Consider the following 13,052-nt stretch of genomic DNA (forward strand, 5'->3'; position numbering starts at 1 on the left):
GAACTCTGTGACAGCTGAAAATGCCTACTTTAACTGTCTAACAGGGGCCCCATCTCAGTACCCTTGGTGGGTGTCCTTTTGGTAGCCCTCCCTTGGGCTCAGTCTTCAACCAGACCAGGAGGGCACATCACAGTACACTCAGCTAGTCTGGCTAGGTTCTGGGCTCAGTCCCCTCAGGTCAGCCTGCCCACACTGATCTGTCCATGGTCCTGCTGCTCTTCCGGCCAGCCAGGCACCTGGTCTTTGGTAGCCTTCCCTAGGCTCAGACCTGCCTGCAGTGAGCTGTCCACAGTCCTGCTGCTCTTCCAGCCAGTCAGCTATGCACCCAGTTCTCCCACTTCCAGCTCCAGGCAGCAACTGATCTCACGCTTCTTATACTAGCCTACTGGGCCCTGATCAGCTGCTCCCAGCCACCCCTTTCTGATTGTCTGTGTCTCATATAGTCACTCTAGGCAAGCTTGGAGGACCCTCTCCACTGCCCTTTTCTGAGGCAGGGTATGGCAGGGCCACGAGGCCTCCAGCAGGGAGCCGCAGGGCCTGATCTATTGCATTACAGAAGGCTTCTCCCATCAACATAGCTATGGCCTCTCAGGGAGGTGGAGCACCTAAACCTTATGTTGGTGTAGGTAGCATCTTCACTAAGTGCTACAATGGCACAGCTGCAGTACTGTAAGTGTAGACAAGCCCTCAGGCTGAAACCGACAGGCAAAATCACTCAAGTGCTGATAGTCCTGTGATGCCTTCCTACAACCTCCGCCAAAGGACAGATACATGCTCCCTTAATTAACACAGTTGACTGGGAAAGAATCATAGAATGTCTTCTGCCCACAGAGCCATGGGATGCACCACCCAGACACACAGGGGTAAGAACAGCAACAGTTATGACACAGTAACACCAGTAGAATTAGTAACCCATTAGGGGGTTCCTCACACCTGGGCTAGGCTAACCCAGGTGTGAATTACCCAGGCTAACTGGGCAGTGTAGACTTAGTCTTTCATTCCAAGATCTTGAGATTTTCCTCCCTAAGAAGCAAAGGAAGGTCAATGCTTCCCAATTATTATCTTGGTGAGAACTATTTCAGGTTCTCACAGTCTCTTGGTATGGTCTTTCGAGGGGCCCCAGCTTCTCCGGGATGACCTTCCTTAGCCTGTCTTCAGTCAGGTCAATACCTGGACCTTCACCTCTAATTAAGGCTAGCAGTCCTTTAATTTTACAGCTTTCAATCTGCTTCAGTCACTTGGTTACTTTCTTGGAGGCAGCCTGGTGCGTGGCTGTCACCCCTTTGGTGTCCTACATGGCCTCCCCTTCCATCTCTATACTCCCTCCTTTACAGAAGGTCTTGTTTCCCCACTGGTTGCAGCTGTGGATACCTGTCTCCGTGATTGGTAGCTCTGACAGCTGCATAGGGGTGTAACAAAGCTGCTTGCTTGTAAATAGAAGAGGTTTTCTTCCCTCCTCTGTTTAAGCTCAGTATGGGTTTTGTAGGCCCCATTACACAGGCCGTTACCCAGGTGTGACCTGAGCAGAGCATGCACAGAGAAGGTGTTGGAGGATTTGGAAGCTTAAATTGCAGTTCTGCTCTAAAAACTGACCAAGTGAAAATAACATCTTACTTATTAAACCTACTCCCTGTGTATATGCAGACACAGGCCTGCCTGCTGACTTTAGTGACAGGGATACGTTTTTCTGCTCTTTCCTCCTATTAGAGCCAACACAGCTATAAATGAAGGAGCAGGAGTCTACTACTTGTTAAACAATTCTGTTGCTCATGCACCAGTTTCAGTTAGTTACACCTGTGCAGATCCATTGTGGGCAATGGGGATTTCACAGGTGTAACTCCGGGCATAATCTGGTCCTGCAGGATCTTTATTAATGAGGATAATGCGTAACGGTGAAGAACCCAGCCTGGTTCTCAGATCCCAGGTGGAATCTGCAAGGCTGGCAGTTAAAAAAAACATCTAACTGTTACTTAACCTGAACATATTTTCCCTATTTGAGCGATCCTAAACATGGGGCTGCACGCAGCCATTTGTAGAGTGACTTTTCAGAGCAAATATTCCTATTACCTTTCCAGAAAATGTTACAGATACTAAAAGAAACAAGTTTTATCCCTGAATGTAACCAGGGAGAGGCCTGAGCCACAGAGTTCACAGTGTGATCCAAATTTCCCTAAAGTTGAGTGGGCTGGGCTAGTTCAGGTCCATCCTTGATCTGACCACAGAAAACCTAAGGCAGGAATCTATTCAAATACCCAGTTGCATTCTGTCAGTGCATGGATCTTCTGATTGATGGAAACAGCAAATTAATCATGTCTGTGAATAACAGCAGAGAGCCCGTGTTTGAGAGTTGCTGAGCACAGCTATCAAAGAAAGCCCACTTTAAAAAAATTGTGAAGAGTGGCACCTTTCATGAAACACAATGAGACAGTGATGCCAATGGAAGGCTTGTTTGTTTGATTTCCTGTCCTCTCATCTCACTTTGTCAGACTGGGACCAGAGAAAATCCTGACTTAATAATTTACTACGGAAAGACATTTATTAAGTGACAAGGAACAAGAATGGAGCCTCTAATATCACACAGTAGAATTGTTTGCATCTTTCTGTTTGGCTTCAAAAGCTGCTTGCCCAACAACCAGAAACAATGCAATTTGCTATTTTTGTCAAATCCAGTTTCTATTAATCAGAACATCCTTTGATCACCTTTTTACCTCCAGTTAATATTTATACTGATTAAAATTTCCTTTACTTTATGAAAGCGACAGGGTTGATGTCAAGGAAGAGACATATTCAAGGTTTCCCCCAACATCAATGGAGATCCAACAACTTCAACAAATTCTCAACCCCGCAGATATCTCCAGTCACTACCTCAGGGCCTCCACCAAGCCTCAGTACTTGAACTGAAAAAATAAAAGCAAGATGTTCTCTGTCATCACCCTGTTGGGCTGCTTCACATAGCAGACTACACAATACCATCTCCTTACTGGTTGTTCTTATGGCTGTGGTTGAGCCCACTATTATAGCTTTGACAATTGCAAGTTCAGCCCCTGATAATAACCTCTATGAAAATAGTTGTAGAACACTAAGTATAAAGATTAAAAAGGAATTGTTCAAATATCTTTATTATAAAAATTTATAAATGAGTTTTGATATGTTTGTAACTATTTTATTATATTTTTAGTGCTTGTAATTTGGTTAGTAGAAGTAGCTCTTTAAGAACAAGATGAGAGCAGAGGGAGGGGTCTTCAAGAAGGTGTGGAGAGAGGGATAGCTCAGTGGGTTGAGCATGGGCTTGTTAAATCCAGGGTTGAGAGTTCAGTCCTTGAGGGGGCCATTTAGCAAACTGGGGTAAAAAATCTGTCTGGGGAGTGGTCCTGCTTTGAGCAGGGCATTGGACAAAATGACCTTCTAAGGTCCCTTCCAACCCTGATATTTTCTGAAAAGAAGAATTTGGGGGCATGTAGAAGTGGGGCCCAATGAAGGAGATGGGGATTTAACATCACAATTGTTGCTCAGGAGAGTTTTCCAAACAGGCAGTGGTATGGGGGGGAGGGGAGAAGATTCCTCAGTCTATATGGTATCAGACAAGTAAGGGGGCTCCCTCATTTGGGGGATTCACAAACATGGAAGGGGCTGCCTTACTGGAGGGTGTTCCTTCAGTCAGGGGGTCACACACATGAAGGAGATCTGACAGACTTGGAGGCAGTCAGACATGTGAGGGGTTGTCTCTTGTGGGGTGGCCACCCACATTTTGTGGAGCTGTCTAAGGGCTAGACACAGGGACTGGTGGGGCTTCTTCAGCCTCACTGAGGGCTTAGGCTACGCTGGAAACTCTAATGTACTCCCACAGCAGCACTTTGAAGTGTGAGTGTGGTCGCAGCGCCAGTGCTGGGAGAGAGCTCTCCCAGTGCTGCAGGTACTCCACCTCCCAGTGGGGATTAGCTTACAATGCTGGGAGTCGTGCTTCCAGCGCTGGGGCACTCTTTACACTGGCGCTTTGCAGCACTGTCACTTGATGCGCTCAGGGGTGTGTTTTTTCACACCCCTGAGCGAGAAAGTTGCAGCACTGTAAAGCGCCAGTGTAGCCAAGGCCTGAGGCATAGAGGACAAGCTGATCCCTGTGCCTGTTTAATATGAGATCTGTGTTAGGCCTGAATAAAGATATAGCAGACAAAACCAGGTATGCCAACCTGACCAAAGTCAGGCTAACAAAGGTTTGTGGGTAATCCCTGAGTGAAAAGAACTAAGAAGCAGCATGTCTCACGAAGTGCTGGGAAAAAGTAAGATAAGAGAGAAGCTGCATTCCTGGCACAGTACCAGATGTGCTGTATTAGAAGCAGCCCCATTGAAGAATTGATAAGAACTCTAGCTTCCCAGTCTCCTGGTTTACACTCCCTGGTTTTGTTCTTTGTTTGTTTTTAACTCCCCTACATTTCTAACTTTACGCATGCAAGTATACTAAGGGTGTCTAGTTTCTAGTTATGAAATAAAGGGGGTGGGTTGCTCAAGTGAACAATTTATGACGCGACGGAACTGTCTATATAGGCTTATACTAAGACGTAAAGAGCGGGCTGGTTCTCTCCGGAGATGAGCTGCTCTCTATTGCTGCCTGCACTTGTCAATAAAGAGCTTTTGATCGGACCTTGCTGGTGTTGCCTGTCTCTCTTGCGGTCAGACAACGAACTTTGCCCTCTGGGTTAGAGTCCCAGACATCTGGCGAAACCCAAACACAATAGAGACCTGTGCTTCAGGAGCCCAGGGGCAGTGAGTGAGATGGCTGGGACCTAGGGAGTTTATTATCCCTGAAAGCAAAGCTGAACTAGCCTTGGGGTTAGCACAGACTCAGATCTCAGAAGAGAGGGGAGCCATGCACAGGAAGACGGCAGGGGCAAGACACGTTGCCCATGTGCCCCTCCAGCCCCAGAGCCTGCAGGGCTCCCCAGGAGAGTCACTGCAGCCTGAGGCAGAGGGAAGCTTCACAGAACATGGCCGCAGCAGGGGGGGATCCCGGGGGCAGGGAGCGCTGGCTACGCTCCCCCGTGGCGCGGCGCGCGCTGCTCCGCCTGTGCGGCCGATGGGATGTTACACGAGCCCCGCCCGCGAGGAGTCAAATCGCCCCGCGCTGAGGAACTGGGCAGCCAGGCCCCGCCCTGCCGCGGCTGGGGGCGGGGCCGCGCTGGGAAGGCGGAGGAGCGGCCGAAATCGCCGCGAGCCAAGCCGCCTGTCACGTAGCGAGGCCGAGACGGGCCGGGGAGCTTTAACCAATAGCGGTGCGGGGCAGCGGAGCGGGCCTCATTGATTGGCGTTCAACGGTGCGCCCTAACCAATCAGACGGCAAATTTCAACACGTGCGGGCCTGCTGGTTGCCCGGGGAAACCGGCCGCGGAGAGCCGAGCAGAGGCGGAAGAGGTGCTGATGAGAGGGCAATGCTGACTGGTGCACAGCCACAGGCCGGAATAGAAGCTTATCTGCGATTGGCTCTCTTCGGCGCCCCGTCGTCTGCGCCCGAGCAGCCGGAGGGAAGCGCTGAGCGAAGCCCGCGAGTGTCGGGGCTCGGCCCGGGTCCGGCTGGTGCCGCCCTATCGGCGAGACGGGCCCCAGGGCCAGGCCGGGGCTTCCCTCCGGGTCCCGCGCCGCCGAGCTGTAAGGCGCGGCTCCGGCAGGCAGGGCCCCGGGTCCCTGGCGGGGTCGGCGCATAACGTCCCCCGGGGCGGCTGAGGCTGCGCCTGGCCGCTGTGGGGCGCGCCCCTCCCCCGAGCGTGGAGGTGAGCTGAGGCCAGTGGAAGGTGGGAGCCTACGTGCCGGTGGGGATCGGCGCCCGTGGGCGCTGCAGCACCCCTGGCTTGAAGTGGGTTCCATCAGATCCGGGGGTGCAGTTTGCTTCCCTGGCTCTCAGCACCCCATTAGCAAGACTGTTCCTGTGCCCTGTCTGGGCCTGGTCTCCTACCCAGGAAATCAGCCGCGATGGGTCTGATGGGTCAGCTAGAGCCCTGGGTCCTCCCACCATGGCCATCCCCCCTCTCAGATGGGTTCCAGTGGCACAGCAGCAGACAGTTGGGTGCTCCTATCCCTTAGGGACCTGGGCCTCACACCTAGTTGTGTGGCACTGCTTTCGGCAACGCAGAAATGAAATGGCGTTGGCCAGGCGGTGGGACCTTGCAGTACCTGCAAAGTCACGCCCATGCGGAGGACCCCATTGCGTAGAGCAAAATGCTGCTAGTTGGGACACAATCGTCCCAAGGCCTGGATCCGGCCTGTGGGGGTGCCAGCTGGACCACTTCTAGGTGATGAATGGTCTGGAAACTCCAGATTATTTCTGTGCAGGGGGAGATGACCAGAACTGTTATCTTACCATGCAGATGGACTGTGGGTGTATGTAGCCCATTAGTAGCTTTCATTGGTGAGTGAAAAATGTATTGTCCCAGCCTGTAGTAGAAGAGATTAAGAGGTATTTAAACATTATTCATTCCATTATGTCATCAGTGAAGGGAAATTCACATCAATTTGAAAGCATACATAAAATACACAAAAAAGAGGAATCCTAATGGCACCTTGGAGACTAACACATTTATTTGGCATAAGCTTTCGTGGGCTAAACCCAAAATGTTGTTTTCGCTGATACAGACTAACACGGCTACCATTCTGAAACCTGTTTTAAAATACAGAGTATGCTAAACTTTTAGGGCTGGTCTACACTAGGGGGGAAATCCATCTAAGATACGCAACTTCAGCTACGTGAATAGCGTGGCTGAAGTCGAAGTATCTTATTTCAACTTACCTCCTGTCCTCACAGCGCGGGATCGACATCTACGGCTCCCTCTGTCGACTCCACTACCGCCGTTCGCATTGGTGGAGTTCCGGAGTCGACAGGAGTTCGTTGGGGGATCGATATATCGAGTCTAGATGAGACGCAATGTATCGATCCCGGAGAAATCGATTGCTACCTGCCGATATGGCGAGTAGTGAAGACGTAGCCTTAGTGTATTTGGCTGATTTAATAAGCATCGATTCTTTTGTAATAATAACCTTTATTTATGTAGCACCTTTCATCTAGCTGGCTCCCAAAGTGTTCTACATATTTAGCAAATGGTCCACAAGCTATACACTAGGATCACTTCATTAAGATACACTCCTCTTGGCTGGAATGCATTTAATAGTACACACAATGCTACATAACAGTTTAGAATAGGAATTTGTTTTTTAAAAAGTCTGTATGAACCTGGAATTTGGGTAAATAGAATATAGTTAACAACTAGTCCTAAAACAAAAATCTCCTTCTTCTTACACTTCCAGTGTCATCACATAGCATTACCTGAAGAATAATTGCCAGATGAAATTACTTGCTAGAGGAGATGGTGTTAGTTTCCCAGGTTGTTCTTTGCACATAGATTGTTAATGTTAAAGTATTTGTTTTTATTTTTGAATAATTACCTGTTTTAAAAGAAGGAAAAATGGAACCTGCAGAGAAAATCTATCCTCTGTGATAGAGGAGGCCAGCTAAAGCAGGTTTGCTGATTCTTTCTCTCTTCTCCAGAATGGCTGGCACTGTGCTTGGGGTGGGGCCAGGAGTATTTATCTTAGCACTGCTCTGTGTCTTGATGTTGCTGCTCTGCATGCTGTTATCCAGGACCTCCGGTCTTGCAAGGTAAGGTGATGTAGCCTTCTGGATAAAGAAAGCTAAAGTTATTAGAGGTGAAATGTCTGACTGTCCTCATACATCTGGATTTTAGGGCTCTGTTTCTTTAATTCCTTACAGCTTGAATAGGATCCATTTTAATCTCCTGTTAATAGCAGATTCTCATTAACTTCAGTGGGGGTTAGAATGAGTCCATAAACACTAGCCAGCTCATTTGCAGTCTGTCCTCTCTGGAGAGTGCTACAGTGTGTAGAGTACCTGTACATACCAAGTAGAGTGGGAAGGATTATTGGCGGATTTGGGGTGTGAACTGTCATATTTCATTCCTAAAGGCACTTTTCCAGGACTTGGCCTTTCCCATATGTCTTTTTGCTGCAGCAGTAAAGATTAAATCACTTCAGGAGATTGTCGCTCTAAAAGCTCTTGTGTGGTTCTGGGACAGGATGCTGATTGACTAAGAGACTCATCTGTTTTTTAAGTCTTTGCTCACTGAGCCAAGATTCACCCAATGAGAGTCGAGTAAATAATTAAAAGTATTGATTCAAGCAAACATAACTATTGCCCAGTGCTCTTATGGGTAGGCAGTACAGAGACTATCCAATATCAGGCTCCAGCAAAACATCCAATTCAAAACTTACTCTGCAAGGCTGAGATTTTCAATGCTACCTAAGGGATAAAGTGGAAATTGTGTGACCAGTTGCGCTAAGCAGTTTTGAAAATCAGATTTTCTGTGTACTGCTTCACTACCAGTGTCTCTGATTTATGGGGAATGACTATCTTTCATTTCAGGATGTTGGCACTTTCCTTTATATCTTAATGAGAAAGACAAAATAAGAGTAGAATTCCTTTGAATTTGTGCTGGCTGCTTTTCTTTGGAGACCTGTGACTGCACTAAATACCTGGGCTGGGGTTAAGCCAAGAAGGGGGATATGGGGATATTGGTTTGTTTAATGTGGTATGGACAAAACGTGAGCAGTGTTAATGTCTCATTTATAAAAGGAGCTGTGTGGCTGGGAGACCTAACAGTGGGATTCTTCCTGTCTGATTCTTCCCCAGATTCTCTGTCATTATGGTTTTCTTCTCTGCTGTGATCGTTATGTTGGTTCTGTTACTTTTCCCTCGTGCCAGTGAGTTCCCAGCACCAGCTACAGAAATGAAGGTAAACTCATGCTTTATTTCCCCTATTTCAGTCTCTCTGTCCTGGCTGTTGCACCTTGTTTAATCTAGGCCGCAGGCTTTCAAATGGGGTGGGGGTAAAATGAGGTGGTCAGGGGATGTGGGGCTGTGGCTGACCAGGTGTCCAGGACAGGGCGGGATAGCAATGGAGAGAGTGTGCAGGGAGTCCCTTGCATTCAGATGTGGGGGATGGAAGCTCAGCCCAGCCTCAGCAGCAACTTGCTGCTTTCTCTCCTCTCTTCTTTGACCACTGGTGACTCACTGCCAGCTCTCCCCTCTGCTGTCCTGCCCTGGATACCTGACTGGCTGCACCCCGCATATTTTAAGTCCTTTGGAGCCAGAGTAAGAGGCACAAGTAGAGTGGGGTGGTTAGGACCCCCTGGTCTGTTCCATGATGCCAAGGCCTTCTCTGTGAGTGGAGTCAGCTGGGTCCCGCCACTGCCCAAAGGTGAGCAGCCTGCTGTCCGCAGTGAGTCATCTTCTGACATGGATGAATGGGAGTTCACAGATTCTAAGACCAGAAGGGATCATTATGATTATCTAATCTAACCTCCTGTATAGCACAGGCCATAGAACTTCCCCCCCAGATAATTCCTAGAGGTGGTCTTCTAAAAAACAAAAAAAAACCCCATAAAATAAAAAAAATCCAATCTTAATTTTAAAATTGTCATCATGGAGAGTCTACCATGACCCTTGGTGCACTGTTCCAATGGTTAATTACTCTCAGAGTCTGAATTTATCTAGCATTAACTTTCAGCCGTTGAATCATGTTATACCTTTCTCAGCTAGATAGAACAGTAGTTGTTAAGTATTTGTTCCCCATGTAGGTACTTATAGACTGTAATCAAGTCATCCCTCCACCTTCTCTTTGTTAAACTAAACAGATTGAGCTCCTTGAGTTTATCACCATACAGTATGTTTTCTAATCCTTTAATCATTCTTGTGGCTCTTCTCTGAACCCTTTCCAATTTATCAACATCCTTCTTGAATCGTGGACACCAGAACCGGGCATAGTATTCCAGCATCAGTCACATCAATGCCAAGTACAGAGGTAAAATAACCTCTCTGCTCCTATTTGAGTTTCCCCTATTTATGCATCCAAGGGTCTCATTAGCTCTTTTGGCCACAATGCCATACAGTGGCCACAGTGCTCATGTTCAGTTGACTATCCACTACAACCCCCAAATCTTTTTTCAGAGGCACTGGTTCCCAAGATTGAGTCCCCCATTCTGTAAGTATGGCCTACATTCTTTGTTCCTAGATGTAAGCATTTACATTTAGCTGTACTGAATGCATATTGTTTGCCTGTGCCCATTTTACCAAGCGATCCAGATAGCTCTGAATCCGTGACTTGTCGTCTTCATTATTTACCCCACTTCCAATTATTGTGTCATCTGCAAACTTTATCAGTGATTGATTTTGCTTTCTTCCACGTCATTGATAAAAATGTTGAATAGCATGAGACCAAGAACTGAGCCCTGCAGAACCCCACTGGAAACAAACCTGTTCGTGTCAATTCCCTGTTTGCAGTTATAGTTAACAGTTTGCAGTTAGCTAGTTTTTAATCCATTTAATGAATGCCATGTTAATTTTATATTCTAATTTTTTAAATCAGAATGTTGAGCAGTACCAAGTCTAAAACTTTATGGAAGTCTCAGTTTGTTAGGTCTATACTGTTACCTTTATCAAGCAAACTTGTGCTCTCATTTAAAAAAAAAAAAAAAATCAGGTCCATTTTCCATAAACCCACATTGATTCGCATTAATTACATTACATTCCTTTGGTCTTTATTAATCAAGTTTCTTATCAGGTGCTCCATTATCTTGCCCAGGATTAGTGTGAGGCTGATAAGCGTATAATTATTCGGGTCATCCATTTTAAAAATTGGTACAATTTTTGCTTTCTTCAGGTCGTCTGAAACTTCCCCAGTTCTCCAAAATTTACTAAAAATCTATGTTAATGGTCTGGTGAGCTGCTCCACTGGCTCTTTCAAAACTCTTGGATGCAAATTATCAGGATCTGCTGATTTTAAAATGTCTAACTTTAGTAGCCGCTGTTTAACATCCACCAAAGATACTAGTGGAATGGAAAAAGTGTTGTCATCACCATATGATGAGATTATATCATCTGGTTCTCTCCCCCCTCCCCCAACTTAGTTTTTTTGCGTTTTTATTTTATCATTTCCATCTGCCATGCTGAAGCCTCTGCATTTATTTATTGACAAATAAAACTTGCAGAATTTTTAAATACTGTGTGCAGAATTTTTAATTTTTGTTGGCACAGAACGCTCTCAGGAGTAGCTCTCCTTATCTTCTCGGCAGCCTGTGTTATTGACCAGATGTGCTACAGCAGGGGTCTCAAACTCAATTTACCTTAGGGCCAGTGCCAGTCCTCAGATCCTCCCAGTGGGCCAATGATGTCACTGAAGATGGTGTTCAGAAAAGAAAACGTTTATATTGTATTTTTTATTTTGAATTTCTTAGAAATAATAAAACTGTCCTAGAACTTTATACAAATCTTCACCTACCAGAGAGTTTTTAGTATTTGCCAGATACCTGGCAATGCTTCAGTTCTGTCAGTTTGTTGATGTTTAGCCTTAGTGACTGAGCACTTGAAACCTTCAGGATTTCAATAAGGTGTGAATCAGATAGTTTTGTTCGGTCCACTTTCCCACACTTCATGCTTTGCTGACAGCAGGACTTTGCTGGGCTGGGCCTCCTTGGGCACAAAAGCGGCTGAAGAAGAGGCACAGTCATGGTCTGCTGACTGGTCAGATGGAGGGGGTGAAGTGCATGGCTACCACCCTAAAGAGGTGGGGCAGTGGGTGGTTCTAATCCTCCCTGTGTGTCTGGGATTATGCTCCCGTCAGGTTCAGTGCCTCTGTTGACATGGCCCTCTCCTACACAACCTACCAACATTACATGGGAGAGTGGGTAAAAAAGTAAATAAAGGACCCCATTTCATTACACAGACCTGCAGTGCCAACAGCTAGAAAGAGCATCTTTCCTCTTATCTTATCTTCACCTTATCTTATCTGCAGGCACCAGGCACATTGCCTCCCTGTAGGCACCATCCCCTGGAGCTCCCATTGGCTACGGGGTCAGCGCTTGGGGAGAGGGGAGCCGGAGGCAGCTTGCCCCCTCGCGCTGTCATTGGAGCCTCACGAGTCACGTCACCTCCCAGTCCATTTCCCACCCTTTTCCCTCGCTCCCTGGGCCTCAGTCTGCCCCAGCTGACTCTGCTCAGTGACTAGTGATGCTTTTTCTCTTAGTTAATTAGCTTCTTAGAGTTGGTAGGACAACTCTTACCTTTTCATGTTCTCTCTATGTATATATCTCTCCTCACTATGTGTTCCATTCTATGCCTCCGATGAAGTTGACTGTAGCCCACGAAAGCTTATGCTCAAATAGATTTGTTAGTCTGTAAGGTGCCACAAGTACTCCTGTTCTTTGAGCCTCCATGGCTGACTCTGCCTGGCAACTAATGATGCTGCCTCCGTGGCTGATTCCGCCTGGCAACTAGTGATGATATCTCCATTGCTCTTCCCAGGCCAATGGGAGCATGCTGGGGGCGTGCCTGCAGCAGACAGCCAGTGGCATAGCCAGGGCCGGTGCAACCATTTAGGCGACCTAGGAGTGAGGATAGGGCGCTGGGATTTGGGGGGCGCCATTTTCTTTGACAGTGACCGCGGTGGCCGGATCTTCAGCCGCCCCAGTTGCTGCCGGCATTTAGGTGGAGGGAGCTGGGGCAGGGGAGTGCAGGGAGGGCCGTCTGCAGCAAGTAAGGGTGGGGGGGCAGCACGCAGGGGAACTCCCCACCCCAACTCACCTCTGCCCCACCTCCTCCCCGAGCATGCCATAGCTGCTTCACTTCTCCCACCTCCCAGGCTTGCGGCTGGGAGGCAGGAGAAGTGAAGCAGCGACGGTGTGCTCGGGGAAGAGACGGGGCAGGGGTGAACTGCTTCACTTCTCTTGCCTTCCAGGCTTGCAGCGCCAATCAGCTTAGGCATCGCAATCCTGGGAGGTGAGAGAAGTGAAGAAATGACGGCGTGCTTTGGGGTGTTCATGCTCATGCGTGGAGCAGGGGTGAGCTGGGGTGGAGGGGTGCCTCAGGGCAGAGGGTGGGGGTGGGGAGCTGCCGCAACGGAGGTGCCTCAGGGCGGAGTGGGGGGAGCTGCCGCCAGGGGGGGCCTCAGGGTGAGTGTGTGTGAGGAGAGTGTGTGAGGCGTGTGTGTGTGAGATGT

General features: G+C 48.0%; 1 protein-coding gene across 2 annotated transcripts in view; it reads left to right on the forward strand.

The window, feature by feature from the left end:
- The first annotated feature begins 5,672 nt into the window (after positions 1 to 5,672).
- Positions 5,673 to 13,052, forward strand: part of TMEM218 (transmembrane protein 218) — a 16,552-nt gene continuing 9,172 nt past the window's right edge. Inside the window, exons 1-3 of one of the 2 annotated variants that reach the window (XM_032767060.2) lie at positions 5,673 to 5,762; positions 7,532 to 7,642; positions 8,690 to 8,792. In XM_032767060.2, coding sequence (XP_032622951.1) covers positions 7,533 to 7,642; positions 8,690 to 8,792 — 213 coding nt within the window. In that variant the 5' untranslated portion in view covers positions 5,673 to 5,762; position 7,532. Of the gene's footprint in view, positions 5,763 to 5,936; positions 6,398 to 7,531; positions 7,643 to 8,689; positions 8,793 to 13,052 lie in introns of those variants that run through there. The other variant, XM_032767069.2, reaches the window with a different exon arrangement.

Source organism: Chelonoidis abingdonii, chromosome 18 (genome assembly GCF_003597395.2).
Source record: "Chelonoidis abingdonii isolate Lonesome George chromosome 18, CheloAbing_2.0, whole genome shotgun sequence".
Taxonomy (NCBI): Eukaryota; Metazoa; Chordata; order Testudines; family Testudinidae; genus Chelonoidis; species Chelonoidis abingdonii.